The sequence below is a fragment of the Schistocerca serialis genome, chromosome 2, assembly GCF_023864345.2.
Source record: "Schistocerca serialis cubense isolate TAMUIC-IGC-003099 chromosome 2, iqSchSeri2.2, whole genome shotgun sequence".
In the NCBI taxonomy this organism is placed as follows: Eukaryota; Metazoa; Arthropoda; class Insecta; order Orthoptera; family Acrididae; genus Schistocerca; species Schistocerca serialis.
The window spans coordinates 900,594,041-900,614,384 of record NC_064639.1 but is presented as its reverse complement, the minus strand read 5'-3'; the positions used below and the strand labels follow the sequence as shown (position 1 = coordinate 900,614,384).

Sequence of the window (20,344 nt, the reverse complement as noted above, 5' to 3'; positions counted from 1 at the left end):
CTGTTAATGCTAGTTGCTTCAGGTTTTCTCATGCAAATACTTGGGTTTCTATTTAAAAATGGAGCTAGCCAATCCTTTCCAGCTAACCTAGATGACTTATCAAAATTGTTTGCAATGTTGTTAGCCTCTATATACTCAAATGCAATCTTTCGCAGCTGGATGCATCTAATGCCATAGAACAGCTTGGCCATTGTAATAACATGATCCCTTATCTCATTTTCCTGTTCTGTCGAAAATGTTGGGCTTCTTCCAACTTTTGGACCCTCGGTATTATTAACCTTCATTCTCATTCGCAGAGTAGCTTCATAAATCCCGAAAGCTCTTGATACTTCTCTTATTTTTCTTCCAGATTTGATGGAATCAAGAGCCTTACAAAGTTCCTCTTTGTGTCCATTTCGCTTTCTGGGTTTTTCTTTTATAGTATCTACCCATCTGAAACTAAAAAAAAAAACCTCGTTAGTATTAAAAATATAACCCGCAAGGGGGAATACCACGCACTTCAACAGCTGCGTGGCATTACCCCACCGTAAGTTCGATGACTAACCTAAGCATAATTCGGCACCTAATTCAAATAGTGGGACAAATCTACAATTAAATTAAAGGTTTCATCTAGGGTTAGTAGTTGATATGCAAGAATTACATTAAAGAAACTTATAGTAGCACTTACCTTGCAAAATATAGCTGACCAAAATTACATGAGACACGCCGAAAATAAACAATACTTCACTGCTCCAACGATGCCACTGGAAAATGGCTGGCCTAAGCTGCGTAGTAGTTGTTACTGCTGCCGGCAGGGTGTAGCACCAACTGGGAACAGCTTGCGCCATTAAAACTGCGTAAAACAGCCTGCGTGGGATTACCCACATGCGTGTAATTCCCCCACCTTCCCCTAAGTCCTTGTGACTTTGATTTTATTCCGAAGATGAAGGAACCACTTCGTGACATTCGCTTCAGAACTGTTCCAGAGATTCGACAGGCAGTAGACCGCTCTATTCGTACCATCAACAGAACAGGCTTTGCTGACGGTATACTACGCCTTCCACATAGTTGGAAACGGGTTTTACACAACACTGGTGACTACTTTCAAGGACAATAACAGGCGCATACACGTAACTCTTTTGTGTCGGTTGTGAATAAATAGTTGCTACTATTTAAGTTCCGACCCTTGTATATAGAGAGCAAAAACGGTCCTATCGTGCTTCTCTGGGGCACTCCTGACGATACCCTTGTCTCTGATGAACAGTCGCCGTCCAGGACAACATACTGGGTTCTATTACTTAAGATGTCTTCGAGCCTCTCACATATATGGGAGCCTAATCCGTATGCTCGGACCTTCGTCAACAATCTCCAGTGGGGCACCGTGTCAAATGCTTCTCGGAAATCTAGAAATGTGGAATCCACCAGTCCCTCTACTTCCATGGTTCGCAGTATGTCGTGCGATAAAAGGGCAGGATGAGTTTTGCACAAGCGATTCTTTCTAAATCCGTGCTGATTTGTGGACGGAAGCTTCTCTGTCTCAAAGAAATTTATTGAATTCGAACTTCGAATATGCTTAAGGACTTTGTAGCAAACTGATAACTTTTGCAGGTCCGTTAATTTACCCTTCTTATAGACAGTAGTGACCTACACTTTTTTCTAGTTGCGTGGGACTTTGCGCTGGGAGAGAGATTCGTTATAGATGCTAGCTATGTAAAGGACCAGTGACATAGAGTGCTCTCTGTAAAACCAAATTGGAATTCCAATCGGACCTAGTGGCAAGCGCGAGTTTTGGTGTTCTCGTAAAAATAAGTCATTTTAGATTATAATAACATTTAGTTTAGTACTGATTACGTGATAAATAGCTGTATTTTTTTAAGCGTACCATTAAAGGTTTCATTTTTCTTTACGTAATATAGCAGAAAACGTGAAAAGATCGTACAGTCGGGTTATAGTCGTATTTTCTGTTTACGTTTTGCCGCAGCAAATCTATAGAATTTCGTTTAATTGTTCTTTGCTCTCTCTAGCAATTTAACTGCAGCGTACCGCTTCATTATTTAACTCTCATTTCCGGAAAGTAGCGTAAAGTTTAAGTTGTTGTTTCGGAAACTTTGCACTGTTGTTTTTGTTTACATACTATTGCGTATAAGCCAAATTTTTGGAATCTTATTTTTGTGTTTATCTGTAATTTAACAGACTTATTCTTAATAAACTATTACGTTTATCTTGAGTGGAAAGTGCTTGACCTGCCGTAGGATTGTTAGATCGGGGCTTCGGTGTGACGGGTGCTGTTGTGTTTTCCATGTGGGGGACTGTAGTGGCGTGGGAGTAGGGGAAGTAAATGAGACTCATCAGTGCTTTTGTAGGATATGTAGTAGAGATAGGAAGATACTAGAACAGGAGGGGAAAAGTGCCGTCCTTCAGGCTGAGTTAGACAAGGCCAGGGGAGATATTGACAGGTTAAGGAGGGAGAAGGGTAAAGAGAGGCGGGAAGTTGCAACAGGCAACAGGAGGAACAGGCCTAGAAGTTTGTCTGACAGCTTCATAGTGAAAATGGAAAACAGATTTGACCTGTTGCTACAGTTAGAAACTGGTAAGCCTCAAGCAGTTGCAGGTGTAGACAGGGCACAACAAACTTCCACCAGCAAATTGGAAAGTAAGAATGTAAGGAAATCAGTAAAGAGAAAGAAAGTGTTGTTGTTAGGTAGTTCCCATGGAAGAGGTGTTGGCCAACTTTTGCGGGATGAACTAGGATCAGAATACCAGGTCACCAATTTTTTTAAACCTAGTGCTGGTCTGGAGCAGGTGACAGAGGATTTAGGGTCACTTTGCAAAGATTTCACTGAGGAAGACACCGTGGTTATAGTGGGTGAGCCAGGTAATAGTACTGATGGAGATCTTGGGTGTGACCTGCAAAAGATTGCATCAGCATTGAAGCATACTAGTGTTGAGTTTGTATCTGTTCTTGGGCGCCATGACCGACCTCATTTGAACTCTTCTGTCAGGAGAGTTAATTCTGAGGTTGGAGTGGCTGCTTATGTTGGGTGCAGGGTCACACATTGGTGTGGTTCCAGTTGATTCCCACAATAGGTGGGATTATACTAGACATGGCCTTTACCTCAACAGGAAACCAAAGGGTAAATTGGCTGGGAAAATAGCAGGAAAGTTTAACGGGGGAGGCACTGTCATGAGAGATAAAATACGATGGGTTATAGGGTTCAGAAAAGACCCTTTTTTAGGCTAGGGAGGACAGAGAGAAACCAAGTTTTAAGAGAGGTTAGGATTGAGACAAACCAAAAAACTTAATTCTAGCTTATTACATCAGCATAAACGGCTTTTGGTTAAGAATCTTCAACAATCAGCAGAAATTTCAACTCCACACAATTTTAGCTTGGTCAATGTGAAATGTCAGCTATCTTTACTGCATCAGAATATTCGAGGGCTGAGAAATAACATTAATGAATTAATTATCTGCATAGATGAATTAGAGTCCTCAAACCCTGACATAATCTGCCCCGCTGAGCATTATGTGACCACTGGTGTAGAACTTGTAAGTGTTACAGGGTTTAGGTCAGCATCTCACTTTTCAAGAACAGAAATGGAGAAAGGAGGAGTTCCAACATTCATCAGGAACTGTCATAAATTTAAGAACATAGACATTCATAAATTTTTCCTAGAACAGCATATGGAAGTATGTGTAACAGAAGTAGAATTTCATAAAAAAAACCTTCATAATATTAAGTGTACATCAGCACTTGCAGGTAACTTTAATCTGTTCATAAACCACCTTGTACTGCTCCATTTAACAACCAGAAACAAAGAAATAGTAGTTTCTGGTGACTTCAGAGTAGATTTCCTTAAGACTCTCCCAATAAGAACTTATTTGAGTTAGTAAACACTATCATTTAACTTAATTCCCACTGTAAAGTTCCCAACTTGGATAGCCAGTTGCTCACAGCCATTGATAATATCTTTACAGGAAAGTCCAATGAACAAAATTATATTACAAAACCAATAGTCAATGGCCTCTCAGGCCATGGTATGCAGTTCCTTCTGTTAAATGTTAATACTGAATAGGATATAAAATCTGTTAAATCTGAACTCAAGAGGGTAATCAATAACCCAAAAATTAATTATTTTAGGACACTCCTCAGAGACATTCACTGGAGTGATGTTTACAGTGCTCATGGCATGAATGAAAAATATAACACTTTTGCTAATGAAGTGTTTACCTTATTTGAACACTGTCCCTCCCCCCCCCCCCCCCCCAAAGCTGACCAAGATTAGAGCAAAGTCTAAAAAGAAGCCATGGATTACTCAAGGAATAGAGGTATCTTGTAAAACAAAAAGAAAACTGTATCTGTCAATCCGAAACAGTTCTGATGTTGATGCTATAGCACATTACAAGAAATACTGCAAAATATTAAGTACTCTAATACAGACATCAAAGCAAATATATTAGAAGGAAAAGATAGTGATATCAGATAACAAAGTAGAGACAATATGGGATACAGTGAAGGAGGAGACTGGTAGAACCAGATGCCACCATGGAATATCTCATACCAGATATTTCAAGTAACTTCCATAATATGAATTTGACCCTCACTACCCCAGCAGAAGTAATGCCCATCATAAAATATCAACAAAGTTAATTAAAGAATGTGATTCAGAGTTGAGTAACATATTAAGCTATCTGTGTAACCAGTCGTTCATCAGTGGAATATTTCATGAATGGTTTAAATATGCTGAAATTAAGCCATTCTTTAAAGAGGGAGATAAAGAAATAGCGGCAAATTTCCGTCCGATTTCACTTTTGCCAGCATTCTCAAAAATTTTAGAAATCTTATAACCATCTTATTACAAATAACATACTGTCAAAGTCGCAGTTCGGATTTCTAAAGGGTTCTGATACTGAGAAGGCTATCTACACTTACAGTGAAAATGTGCTTAACTCATTAGACAAAAAGTTGCAGGCAACTGGTATATTTTGTGATCTGTCAAAGGCATTTGACTGTGTAAATCACAATATCCTTTTAAGTAAATTGGGATATTAAGGTGTAACAGGAAATGCTGCAAAATGGTTCAGATCTTATATCTCTGGCAGGAAACAAAAGGTGTTAGGAGAGAGAAATGTATAAAGCTATCAGGCATCATCCAACTGGAAACTAATTACATGTGTATATCAATGACCTTTCATCAGTAACATTACCAGATGCCAAGTTAGTTTTGTTTGTCAACGAGGCAAACATTGCAATAAATAGCAAATGAAGTGTAGTCTTAGAAAGATCGGGTAATAAAATAATTGTGGACATTTATCACTGGTTCCTAGCCAATTCATTGTCACTAAACTATGGAAAAACACACTACATGCAGTTCAGAACTTGTAAGGGGTGTCCCACGAATATTTACCTAACATATGATGGCAAGCAAATAGAAGAAGTGGCCAGTGCTAAATTCTCGGGATTACAGCTTGATAATAAATTCAACTAGGAGGAGCACACCACAGAACTGCTGAAGCTTCTAAACAAATTTCTATTTGCTATGCGAATTCTGCCAGACATAGGGGACATAAAAGCGAAAAAGCTGGCATACTATGCTTACTTTCACTCACTAATGTCATATGGGATTCTTTTTTGGGGTAATTAATCAAGCAAAGCTAAAGTTTTCTGGGCACAAAAACATGCAATAAGAGTTACATGTGATATGAACTCAAGAACATCCTGCAGAGGCCTGTTTGGGGAACTGCGGATACTAACTACAGCTTCCCAATATATGTATTCCTTAATGAAATTTGTCATTAAAAATATATCACTTTTTCAAACCAACAGCTCAGTTCATGGAATCAATAATAGAAATAAGAATAATCTTCACAAGGATTTAAAGTCACTTACTCTTGTAGAAAAAGTGTGCATTATTCAGGAACACACATTTCCAATTACTTGCAAGCAGCTATAAAAATCTTAACAACCAATAAAATTCAGTTTAAGAGAAGAGAAGCCAACCCCTTCTACTCCACTGATGAATTTCTCAACAGAACCAACTGATTGTGTGTGTGTGTGTGTGTGTATAAAGTACAATCTAACTTTTGCATTGTTTCATTGCAGTAATGTATTCATTGTAAATAAGTATTGTAGTAGTTCTATTGTATGTTTATTACCTTATACATAAAACAACATTGTTTAATTTTAAATTCAGTGCGTTAATGCGATCTTAGTAAATGAGTGTTGTAAAATGATCCTTTCGTATAAGGTTATTTAAAAAAAAAAGAATGACAATCATTCCACTTGGGATCTGTAGAAGGACCATTAGCTTATTTGTTTTAGTTGTAAATATTTATCGTATTATTGTTTTTCTGACATATTCTACATCCTGGAGGACCTCCTCACTACGGATCAACTGGAACAAAAGTAAATCTAATCTCATCTAATCTTGTTTACAACTTCAATTTTCCTTTATTTGCTGTGATCTATTGCTAAACCAGACTCGTCGACAAATGACTAGAGTGAACCCTGTTACCCACTTATTGCTAGTGATTCTAGGTAGGACCAGAATTTCTCCGGTTCTCTGCAAGATCTTTTCGCTAACAAGATATGTATATAAAAACTTAACATCAGTACAAAAAGGAGTCAAATATATGGGCAGTCATATATTTAATAACTTACCAGAGGTCTTGTAAGTGATAAAGATCGGTTTCAGAGTGAATTAAAGAACTTCCTGTTGGCCAACAAAAGGACTATAGCTCATAACTCTGTCTGCATTAGAACTGCACAATATCCATGTATCTGAGTAACAAAGTATAAAAGTATCCCAGAGACTCCTCTGCAAGGGATCCATGGAAAACGATAAATGTAATGTAATGTAACAGTATAGACGAATTTCTAAGCCAAAATGCATAATACCTCTTGAGTATGCTTAAATCTATTTTTGTGGCTTTTATGGCCTTAATCATCATACTTTGTTTATCTACAGTGTAATTTAAAAATTGAAATGTATGTATATCTGTATATTCATTCAGAAGTCCAGTGTGATAACTCATACATATAGGGACCGGTGACCTCAGTAGTTTGGTCCCTTAGGAATTTACACACAACTCATACATAATGTTACGTGTTAGCTAATCTGTTCCTGTTATTTGTATGATAAGAACAATTTACTTGTGCACTAAACAATAATTTGTAAAATTTTGACTCGTTCTATATCCAGAGATATATTCTCATATGGATCAACAGAACTCGAAATAAATAAATAACGGTGGAAGTAACTGTATGCTTTGCGCATCCATCTTTTTACAGATGGGTGGATTTTTACTAAATTTTGCGTTTCGGCATTTCTACGTTCTGTTATGAACCGATGATGCAACATTGTCTCGCTTTCCGAAGCATTTTCCGAATTTCATTATTAAACCACGGCAAGTCTTTCCCATCTTTAATTCATTGCTTGGGACATATTCTCCCATTAAGAAAGATATCCATAGTGAGAGTTCCATCTCGGAAATGTTTTCTTACAAAACGAAAGTCGCCATCCCAAATCCAACGTCACTAAGTTCGTGCATCTTCGTAAATCTCAAGTGGCTATTGGTCTAACAAAACAGTTGCACGACAAAACACACTCAACAAAAGCTTACTCTCTGAAAATTCAAATAACGGTTAACAATTGTCAGGCGCTAATTTAGAGTAATATTTCTTTTCAATGTGGTGTACGTATGCTCCATTGTACTCTGTACTGACCGGTAGAAGCAGGAAGTCGTTGTCATTTGAACTACAGCCAACCGATGCCACCGAACAGTGGTTGGCACTCATTGAGTAATTGCTGTACAACTGCATGTATTCAATTAATTTCACAATCACTGCTGAAAATAAGCATAGTATTTTAGCATGAATGTCTCTATAGCACACTGTCATACACTCAGCTCATCGATCCGGCGTAAAAGTGTTGTTGACAGTGAACAATGTTATCTTTCAATTTTTTCATAGTGAACTACGAATAGTTGTAAGTGAGCAGTGGTGAATGTATATGGTTTACCAAGAACTTTCTGCATTGTACGGCGTGAAAAAAGATTGATAAACGAATGAAAACCGAAAATAATAGTGAGAGAATCGAAAAATGAAATATAACAAGATATGGGTGAGCCAAATTCAGATATGTCTATTAAAAATACCAGCAATGTACTGGTGAAGAAAAGGTAATTTAGACCTGGCCAGTACTTACTTTATAGGTACTGGTCAGTATTTGCCATGTCTGAAATTGCATTGAAAAAATGAGATTTGCTGCTTACCTAATGTGTAAGACTTTATTGAACCTACGCCGATATCTGACAAAAATTTTAATTTCAAGAATAAAATGTAAGTGTCGTGTGACTAGGGCCTCCCGTCAGGTAGACCCTTCGCCAGGTGCAAGTCTTTCGATATGACGCCACTTCGGCGACTTGCGCGTCGATGAGGATGAAATGATGATTAAGACAACACAACACTAAGTCCCTGAGCGGAGAAAAACTGCAGCCCAGTCGGAAATCGAACTCGGGCCCTTAGGATTGACATTTTGTCGCGCTGACCACGCAGCTACCGGGGGTGGACATTTCAAGAATGATGTAGATTGAACAAGGACAACATTTCGATTGTACTGGCTGTCAGTACACCCACGGTTGGTTTACTCAGTTACAGGAACACTTAAGTTGTATGTGCTTCTCCCCCCATTTATAACGCATGACAGTCATTGTGGCGGATTCATAAACTGTCCATTTAGCGGTTTTCACGAATCTGCGAGAAAGCATAAGATGCAGTTGAAAAGTAAAGTAATTTGGTTGATGTTATAACAAACCAAACTAAGGGTGTAGAAGAACTCATCTGTGAGCACCTAGCGAATTTAGTACGTACAAAGTTTAAAGAACGCTTTTCTGGCGTATTATTTTGTGCGTTGCATGTGACCTGCATTAACGGAAAAAATCAAATACTGTTTTTGATGATTTATTGCAGTTTAGAGCGGAGTCAGATGACGAAACATTTCGGAATCACTTTGAAAATTCCCCTAAGAATGCCACGTATATTTCTTTTCGAACCTAAAATGATTCAGATTCTGAAACAGTCAGTGCAGGTTCGCTAGCGGAAAGCTGATGCAGTTGACACATAAAACGGTCTGAAAATTGATGTTGAAGCTTGTGGTAGTGGTTCAAAAGCGCATGAACTCGAACAGTGGAGAGCATTTACATTTGTACTCCGCAAGTCGCTGTAAGGTGTGTAGCAGAGGGTGGTGTAGTACCAGTAGGCTTAATGGGGGCGGGGGTGGGGAGGGGGAGGGGGGGAGGCGAGGACTTGACGTTAAGAAATATCCTTAACTGTTTCGAAGCAGAAATGTACAAGCTGCAGAATTAAAAAGAATTGGTTACCGGCACTGCTTGGTAATTGCTAATGAAGTATTATAACTAGTATTTTGTAATTTGAGAGCTGCAAAATTTGTGTTCTATTCAGTACACTTATTCACATTAAATATAAAAAGAACCATTGCTGTAGCTGATAATAAAAGCTGCCATAAAATTTAGTATGAATTATTATAAGGAACATAAGAACTAACGCTACATTTAAAATTGATTAAAGTTTTTTTGCCAATTTTCTTTGGTGATAAAAAAGCTACAGCTGAACAATAAAATTAAATAAGTAAGTTAGTTCTGGAGACCGTAGTGATTGGGTGGTGGTAATAACGCCAATTTTTCTAGTAGCTTTCACAGAAAGAAAATTGAAAATTCCGCAAGCGTTTAAAAGAGTTATCTACAACTATGCTGTTCTTGCAGCAGACTGCATGACGTACAATATTCCCTGAACAATGACATGCTTTGTCAAGATAGCTAGCTGTCTGGTCAATTGCATGTAGCCCCTTGGTGGCGTGGGTGAAGTACAGTAGTGTCAAGGTCTGCATGGGTCAGGTTTATTTTAGTTTTCATAATTATGTAGCAAAATTTCCATAATAGTAATACAGCACAGGAGAGCATATATATCTGTACCAACAATGTAGGGAGTAACTGTTGCTGCAGTCAATTATAAAAAGTACTGTACTGTATTAAGAAAAGTCATTAAAAAGTCCAGAATATGTGCATTATGTCTGCAATTAGCATATCTGATAATTAAATTAATATTGTTAAAAGGGAAACAGGGCAATCGAGAGCACAGGAAGACTATATTTCTATCATACTCAAAGAAAAGTTTGTTAACAAAGAGTCAGAAGTAGAAAATATTTTTAATTATCATTTTTTAAGTTTTTTTAGAGAAAATAGGATCCAGCTGTTCATTAGAAAATGCAAGGCTGTGTACAGATGAACTGCCAGAATGAGATTTTCACTCTGCAGCGAAGTATGCACTGATATTAAACTTGCTGGCAGATTAAAACTGTGTGCCGGACCGAGACTCGAACTCCACACCTTTGCCTTTTGCGGGCAAGTCCTCTACCATCGGAGCTACCCGAGCACGACTCACGCCCCGTCCTCACAGCTCCAATTCTGCCAGTACCTCATCTCCTACCTTCCAAACTTATCAGAAGCTCTCCTGCAAACCTCGCAGAACTAGCACTCCTGGAAGAAAGGATAATTGCGGAGACATGGCTTAGCCATAGCCTGGGAGATATTTCCAGAATGAGATTTTCACTCTGCAGCGGAGTGTGCACTGATATGAAACTTGCTGGCAGATTAAAACTTAGTGCCGGACCTTTGCCTTTCGTGTGCAAGTGTTCTACCATTGGAGTTACCTGAGCACGACTCACGCCCCGTCCTCACAGCTCCAATTCTGCCAGGACCTCGTCTCCTACATTCCAAACTTCACAGAAGCTCTCCTATGATATTTCATGAAATTGAAATTCAACTCACCTCTCCTACTGAAATTAGAAAAATAATAAATTCATTCAAAAGTAAAAGCTTATGTGGAATTGGTGGCATTTCCAACTGAGTATGAAAATTTGTTCCCAACAGATACGTAGGATTCTCAGCCAAATAAGTAGTAGCTCATTGAAACAGAGGATTTTTTCAGACAGACTAAAATTTGTTATTGTTAAACCATTGCAGAAAAAAGGGGATAGATCTGATGCTAACAACTTGTGCCCTATCTCGCTTCTGACAGATGTATCATAAATCCTTGAAACAGTAATGTATTCAAGAGTAGCTTAACGTATTTGTAAAAATGAAATACTAACAAAATGTCAGTTTAGTTTTCAGAAAAGCTTTCAACAGAAAATGCTATACATGCTTTCACTGATCAAAAACTAAAAGTTGTGAATAACAGAAAATCGCACATGGGAATATTTTGTGATTTCTCAAAACGCTTTTGACTGTGTGCCTCATGAAATTCTTCAAGATAAGCTTAAGAACTGTGGCATGAGTAGGACAGTCCACTATGGTTTAATTCATCTTTAAGTGAAAGAATGCCATAGGTTGAGATTAACAGTGTGAAAAAATCAGCAGAGTCGTCTGACTGGGGAGGTATCAAGAATGGAGTCCCACAGGATTCAGTCTTGGGTCCCTTATTGTTCTTAATATACACTACTGGCCATTAAAATTGCTACACCACGAAGATGACGTGCTACAGACGCGAAATTTAACCGACAGGAAGATGATGCTGTGATATTCAACTGATTAGCTTTTCAGAGCATTCACACAAGATTGGCGCCGGTGGCGACACCTACAACGTGCTGAGATGAGGAAAGTTTCCAACCGATTTCTCATAGACAAACAGCAGTTGACCGGCGTTGCCTGGTGAAACGTTGTTGTGATGCCTCGTGTAAGGAGAAGAAATGCATACCATCACGTTTCCGACTTTGGTAAAGGTCGGATTGTAGCCTATCGCGACTGCGGTTTATCGTATCGCGACATTGCTGCTCACGTTGGTCGAGATCCAATGCCTGTTAGCAGAATATGGAATCAGTGGGTTCAGAAGGGTAATACGGAACACCGTGCTGGATCCCAGTGGCCTCGTATCACTAGCAGTCGAGATGACAGGCTGCACAAACAGTTCGACGACGTTTGCAGCAGCATGGACTATCAGCTCGGAAAAACCATGGCTGCCGTTACCCTTGACGCTGCATCACAGACAGGAGTGCCTGTGATGGTGTACTCAACAACGAATCTGGTTGCACGAATGGCAAAACGTCATTTTTTTGGATTAATCCAGGTTCTGTTTACAGCATCGTGATGGTTTCATCCGTGTTTGGCGACATCGTGGTGAACGCATATTGGAAGCGTGTACTCGTCATCGCCATACTGGCGTATCACCCGGCGTGATGGTATGGGGTGCCATTGGTTACACGTCTCGGTCACACGTCTCGATCACCTCTTGTACACACTGACAGCACTTTGAACAGTGGACGTTACATTTCAGATGTGTTACGACCCGTGGCTCTCCCCTTCATTCGATCCCTGTGAAACCCTACATTTCAGCAGGATAATGCACGACCGCATGTAGCAGGTCCTGTACAGGCCTTTCTGGATACAGAAAACGTTCGACTGCTGCCCTGGCCAGCACATTCTCCAGATCTCTCAGCAACTGATAGCGTCTGGTCAATGGTGGCCGAGCAACTGGCTCATCACAATACACCAGTCACTACTCTTGATTAACTGTGGTATCATGTTGAAGCTGCATGTGCAGCTTTACCTGTACATGCCATCCAAGCTCTGTTTGACTCAATGCCCAGGCGTATAAAGGCTGTTATTATAGCTAGAGGTGGTTGTTCTGTGTATCCATTCCTCAGGATCTATGCACCCAAATTGCGTGAAAATGTAATCACATGTCAGTTCTAGTATAATATATTTCTCCAATGAATAACCGTTTATCATCTGCATTTCTTCTTGGTGTAGCAATTTTAATGGCCATTAGTGTACATTAATGACTTGCCAAACTGTATTCATGAAGATGCAAAGCAAGTTCTTTTTGCTGATCATACAAGTAAAGTAATCACACCAGACAAACAATAATTAACTCAGGAAATTATAAATAATGTATTTCAGAACATCATTGAAAGGATCTCTGTTAATGGACTCTCATTAAATTATGAGAAGACACAGTAGTTTCAATTCTGTTCAGTAATGGCATAACAACTTTAGTGAATATAGACTTTGAACAGAGGTTTGTTGCTGAGGCAACTATTCAAAATCTTTGGATGTGTGCACTGATGAGAAATTAAATTGGAAAGAAACACATTGATGATCTGCCGAAACTTTTAAGTTCAACTACTTACACTATTAGGGTTATTGCAAATTTTGTCGATAAACATATCAGTAAATTAGCCTATTATGCCTATTTTCATTCACTGCTTTCACATGAGATCATATTTTGGGGTAATTCATCACTAAGAGAAAAAGTATTCATTGCACAAAAGCATGTAATCAAGAATATAACTGGAGCCCATCCAAGATTATCTTGCAGACGTTTATTTAAGGAACCCAGGATATTCACAGTACCTTCTCAACACACATATTCATTTAAAAAATTTCTTATTAATAACCCATCCCAAATCAAAAATAATAGCAAACTGCATAGCTACAACACTAGAAGGAAGGATGGTCTTCACTATTCTGAGTTAAATCTGACTTTCGCACAGAAAGGGGTGAATTATGCTGCCACAAAAATCTTCAACTTCATAAGTAACATCAGATAACTGTTTTACAGCATTATAAGGTCCAAAGTAGCATCTGACGAGCTTTTCAGAGAGACCAACCTTCCGAACAGGAGTGAATATCTAGACGAGATCACCAGGCTGGTAGACAACAGGGTGGTGGCTCGCGTCATACCTTCGGCGATCGTTTTCTTGAGCCTGCAGCGTGCCAGTCGAGCTAACTGCCGAGCTTCCTCAGCTCTGGCTAACACATTGGCGATGTAATCGTCGTCCACGTCATCAGGATGTAACAGAAACACAGTTTCCATCGTCGTAGTCGCCTCATGCCTATGCATCAGGAAAAATGGCGTAAATCCTGTGATGTCTTGTTTGGCAATGTTGTAGGCAAACGTCACGAAACGTAGCACCTCATCCCAGTTGCGCTGCTCAACATTGACGAACATTGATAGCATGTCGGCCAAGGTCTTATTAAGGCATTCAGTAAGCCCGTTAGTTTGGAGATGATAGGCAGTCGTCATGTGATGAGTTATGTTGCACCGACGGTTTATCTCTGTAACAAGATTCGATTGAGAAACTTTCCCTTGATCCGTAATTAACGACGTTGGGGCGCCGTGTTTTAATACAATGTCTTCCACTATGAATTTGGCTACCTCGAATGCTTCGGTTGCTTTCACTGCTTTTGCAATGGCATAGCGTGTCAGATAATCAGTGCAAACAATAATCCATATATTGGCACTAGCAAACGTTGCAAATCGTCCGAGGAGGTCAATCCCAACACGCTTGAAAGGCGTTTCGGCTGGTGGAATTGGTATGAGTTGGCCAGGTGGTTTCTGAGGAACTGCCTTCCTCCTCTGGCACTCTCGACAGTGCGACACATAGTGACAGACACTCCTAAATAAACCTGGTGAGAAAAATCTCTTGTGGATCCTATTGTATGTCTTAATAAATCCTAGATGTCCAGCCTCAGGTGTGTCATGGAATTTCTATAGAACATCTAAGCACATGTGTTTAGGAATCACTGGTAGCCACCTCTCTCCAAACGGATCAAAGTTTTTCTTGCAAAGTAATCCATTAACTACCTTAAACCGTCCTTTCACATCCTCTGACCGATATAAGGCAAGCATAATTTGAGATATCTTGGCATCCTTCTTCTGCTCAGCAGAGAGATCCTGGAGTGCAGCGAGACAGTCACTATCTTCATCAAAGTCTTGATGGTCTTGCACAGGGTTTCTTGATAGACAGTCGGCATCATTTCATCCACTTTGTACACTATGGTAATGTCATACTCTTGAAGACGTAGCGCCCACCTGGAGAGTCGTTCTGTTGGATCCTTAAGACCTGTCAACCAACAAAGTGAATGACGGTCTATAACAAATGTGAATGGCCTTCCATAGAGATACTGTCGAAATTTGCACATGACCCAGATCACAGCAAGACATTCTCTTTCTATAATTGAGTAGTTTTTCTCGGATTTTGTAAGTGTTCTAGAAGCATAGGCTATAACCTTCTCTTTTCCACCCGAAATTTGGACCAGAACAGCACCGAGAGCTTTTCGCAGCACATCGAAAGAATCTTGTTGAACACCACCCCAGATAAATTCAGCATCGGCTTTTAAGAACTCTTGGAGTGCCTGGCTTCGACACAAAAGTCTTTGACAAAATGACGGTAATAAGAACATAATCCGAGGAAGCTTCTCACATCTCTAATACTTTTAGGAAAAGGAAATTCCGTTATAGATCTCACCTTTTCTGGGTCTGGCCGCACACCTTCGTTTGGCACAAGGTGTCCAAATATTTTGATTTCTGTTGCTCCAAAGAGACACTTTCTTGGATTAAGTTTCAGTACATCTTGTTGGAGACACTTAGGAACGGCCATAAATCTTTCTATGTGTTCATCAAATGTCTCTGAGAACACTATAATGTCATCTAAATAACAAAGACACATCATCCACTTCAGGTGACTTAGAAGATTATCCATCGTCCATTCAAAAGTTGCTGGTGCATTACACAAACCAAACGGCATTACCTTAAATTCATGCAGGCCATCAGGGGTGATGAAAGCAATTTTCTCACGATCAGCCTCATCTACTTCGATTTTCCAATATCCTGAGTACATGTCCATGGTTCAGAAAAACTTAGCCCCCTTCAGACAATCTAGGGTATCGTCAATTCGTGAAAGAGTGTAAACGTCCTTTTTAGTTATCTTATTAAGCTTCCTATAATCAACACAAAAGCGCCAACTGCGACCTTCCTTCCTGACGAGGACCACTGGTGACGACCATGGGCTCTGCGAAGGCTGAATGATGTCATTCTTCATCATTTTCTCTACCTCGTCGCAAATTATTCGACGTTCCGTTGCTGACACATAGTATGGTCTGTGGCTTATTGGTTGATGGTCTCCAGTGCTAATCCGATGCTTCACCATTGATTTGTCTAATTTGCTCTTCACCTGTGGATTAAAGCATTCAGAGAACTCTTGAAGAATGGCAAGTAGCTTCTTCCATTGTTCCTTAGTGAGATCTGGTGATAGTCGAGGTAGAAGACCTTGTCTCGTAGTGGTAGCGCCAATTTTGCCCACAAACTTGGCATGGGAGGATTCTATGGTGCTCGGCTGTTCAGCAATTAATGGCCCAGCGTTTGCTACGCACATGCGTCTTGGAAGGATCTACAGTTCTCGGCGACAGTTAACTATCCACAATTCATTGAATCCATTCTTAAAAGAGACGACAGAGGCTGGGATGACCTAGTTATTCTTCAGTGGTATGCTTCTCTTACATTCCATACAAGATCGATGGATTGATGCATGGCATGACACGTGACAGTTACTTTCTAGCGCCGACTGCAGTAATGATCAAAAATGGTTCAAATGGCTCTGGGCACTGTGGGACTTAACATCTATGGTCATCAGTCCCGTAGAACTTAGAACTACTTAAACCTGACTAACCTAAGGACATCACACAACACCCAGTCACCATGAGGCAGAGAAAATCCCTGAGCCCGCTGGGAATCGAACCCGGGAACCCGGGTGCGGGAAGCGAAAGCGCTACCGCACGACCACGATCTGCGGACAAGTAATGATCACTTCATCCAGCACACACAGTCTCCGCACACTCAGATGCACATCTTAGTGTCCACAGTATCTCATCTCGTCTAGCATAATCTTCGAGCGACCACAATCTATAATTGCCTGAGAAGCTTTCAAAAAGTCCCACCCGAGAATGACTTCATGACTACACTCTTGTAAGATGATGAATTTTAAGGGCTGTGTATGGCCACTTATACCCACATGAATAACACATCTTCCTGTAGGTTTTAAATATTTCCCATTAGCCAGCTTCAGTAGAGATGTTTTGTTGTCGACGAATATGGTTTTCTGCAACTGGCGATGGTACTTCTCCGAAGTACCTGAATATGATGCTCCAGAGTCCACAAGAGTTTAGGCTGGTCACCCATCTATGAGAATATTGACATAGTTTCCTATCGTTTTTGTAGTGATCGACGGCGGAGGATTTTTCTCTTCGGCGGCCTCACCTCCAAGAAAGGTCACACCCTTTAGTTTTCCAGGTTGCGGCAGCTCAAGTGATCGGCTGGAGCTTCTAAACGGCAATGGAGTCCTTGATTGGCGTGTTGGGAAGCGTCCTCTCTAGCGGCTAGCTTGCGGCGATGGTGACCTACATCGTCGTGCACCCACATCTTCTTGTTCATCTTCGTCATCCCGGAGTTGGCGCCGGCTAAGATCAGTCTGCTGTCTTCTGGCATGAGCGTCGTCAAATATCCGCTGCCTTTCTCGACAACAGCGCACCACATGTCCCGATTGTCCACAGTCGAAACATACTGGTTGGTTATCCTGTGTCCTCCAGACGTCAGTCTTCCTTGGTGCCGAAACAGGTTCCTCATGTGGCATTGTAGGAATGTAACTTCGCTTGGGTCTCGAGCTTTTCACCGTTTTAAAGGGAAATGGAGGACGAGAGATTAGGTTCAATGTCTGTTCTACATCCTCCCTTATGACCTCTTCAAGTGTCTCGGTTTTTTTGCTTGCCGTGTAATCCAAATGCCTTCTGAACTTTCTCACTACCTGACGAAGAACACTTGTGAAATCAGTTGCTTCCTCCATCACAGACATCGATACAATGTTTGGAAGCTGTTCAAACTTCTTGCGTGTAATTCTTTTTTGATGCATTGTCTCGATTTACTGGCACCATTTTATGGAGTCGTCTGCTGTCGAAACCTCCTTCAGAAGTAGTGCTTCATACATGTCCTCAGCAACACACTTCATGAGATGTGCAACCTTATCTTCCTCCTTCATTCCAGGATCCACTATTTTACACAGCTCCAAGACGTCTTGAATATAGGATTTTGTAGTTTCTCCTGGACGCTGTGCCCTGCGCTTTAATTTATCTTCAGTCTTGCACTTCTGTTGTTGTGTGTGTCACTGACCCCAGCCACTTGTTTGGATCTTGGCCATCGTAACCAGAGAACCCGGAAGGAAGTCTTTTATGGTGGCACACAGTTGCTGTCATCATAATGTCCTCTTCTTCTTCTGTTTCCAAGAAATTGCAATCTGTTAAATATGGCTCAAACTCGGGTTTCTCGCCAAGTAAATGGCAGCTTTGTCATGGCCCAATAGGAGCCACTGTGTCGTCGATAATGTGCGATATCACAAGTTCCAATACCCAGCACCTCCACCAGAATAATATCACCTAGAAGAAGGTGTAAATAGATGAATAATGAAAACTAACTTCCCTTAATGAAGGTTTATTCAGCACTTGCACATACAAGAGCGTGGAGCAAACTGCCTCCAGCCAGAACACATATGGTATATATACGGTTACAGAACATTCCAGTACAATGATTCTTTACATTTGTGAATACTTCTAGAATGTACTCGAACCGAATATAGAAATTAAGATTTTACAGTTCAGGTGAGTTTTTAACTCATGACCCTCCATGCAACAGTCTAGTATCATAACCACTATACCGTGGTGACTGTGCTACTGAGCTTCTTCTGTGACAATATTGTCTTTGCTTAAAAAAACTAGGGAAACTTACTTTCTGGATGCACGTCATATATTTGTTAGGTGAGCAACATAATGTCCCTGACATTCTTTCAATGACTTTCAGGTAGGCATATGTCGTGCTAACAACGAGAGTTATGTGGTCATTACACCTTATATTGCTTTGGATGATTCCATAAATATTTGAATGTTGTGACTGATTTTACAACTACGATGCATATGTGTTGCTCAGCATACAGCTAGCACCCATGCATAAGTTCTTCCCTGAGTTATAAGATTTTTGTCGCCCCTTGTCCCCAAAACAGTTGCACCCCTCACTTCTTGGGGTCTGTGTGACCTACCCTTCCCTGACCTCTCTCTCTCTCTCTCTCTCTCTCTCTCTCTCTCTCTCTCTCTCACTCTCACTCTCTCTCTCCTCCATGAGGAAGGAACTATTAATTTTGAAAGCTAAGATACTATCATACATTTTTGTATGTGTTTATTGGCTGTACTAAATATTTCTCACCCTGAAGATGATTACTGGCCAGCAATTCTGTATAACTATTTTAAAGTTCTTGGATATCCTATTCTCCACTACATGTTAATGATGTCAGAAATCTCTTCTTCATAAATTAGAGATTTCAGATGGATCCATAAAAGGAAAGCAAGTGGATTAAGGTCTAGTGTTCAAGCCAATCTTATTAAAATGCTTCCATTTCAATCCTTTTTCAGGAAAATAGTTGTCCATAAGATGTTACCTATAGTGCAGAGGTGAGCAGCAGGTCCACCAGATATCTATCACATGTTCATAAAATGAGCTGAATGAGTTACTTTCAATAATTCTATCAAAGAAAGGTCCAGAAAATGTGAATACCTTTCTTGGTGGTATTGCATGCCATCATCTGAGAAGACTAATGATAAAACTAGACCAGATATTGGCTCCATACTTTGTGTTGGTGTCCACATACATGCATTTTGTGGATGTTGATTTCTATTCACAAATCTATTGTATGAGAATTCACTGTGTTTCCTTTTATAACATGGGCTGCATTGTGAAAAGTATTGTTCTTGAGAAATTCTGATCTTGCATGTGATGACTTACAATGTAGTGGCAGAATTCCTGCCTAGTCTCCTGGCAGCAATTCTTGTACCTTCTACATGTAAAAGGGATAGGTAATTTTCTGTGCAGTACTCACACAACAGAGCTTTCTTAATGCAACTGTGAAATACTTGGTACTTATTCTTTGGACTTACACAGCAGTTTGAAACACAGATTTTTCTTTCATTCTAATCTATATTGGTGCTTGCTCATGACCACTAAACCCTAGAAATAGCACAAATATACCTGGCACATTCATAGTAAATTAGAGAAACTGTATGTGAATTGATGTAAATATGACAATGGAAAGCCCTTGATGGAATACAAATAATTTAAGCATTAAAGGTAAAAACTCCGCAAATAGTGGAGTAGTTGAGTCAGTGATAGGCACATAAAAGGATGGAGAACTTTGTTAGCTTTCTGATGAAGAGAGAGAGAGAGAGAGAGAGCACTCATTCAGTTGTTGTCTTTACTTCTTTAATTATCTGGATTCATGTTAGGCCAATAACAAAAGCAGAGCATTAATTTTACAGCCTCCTTCACCTCCACAACCTTGGAATGATGTTATAAATGCTACACAAGATGGAGCGCGGTGCCCAAATGCACAGAGTGCAAATGATAGCTCAGAGGACTGCCTATTTCTCAATGTATATACAACCAAAGTAAGTAACAAGAAAGTTTCTGATTAA

The 20,344-nt window shown here is 40.1% G+C and overlaps 1 protein-coding gene across 1 annotated transcript in view; it reads left to right on the top strand.

The window, feature by feature from the left end:
* Nucleotides 1-20,344, top strand: part of LOC126458241 (esterase E4-like) — a 72,463-nt gene that overhangs the window by 11,074 nt on the left and 41,045 nt on the right. The window contains exon 2 of the mRNA XM_050095141.1: nt 20,189-20,317. Within this exon, the coding sequence (XP_049951098.1) occupies nt 20,189-20,317 (129 nt within the window). The remainder of the gene's footprint in view (nt 1-20,188; nt 20,318-20,344) is intronic.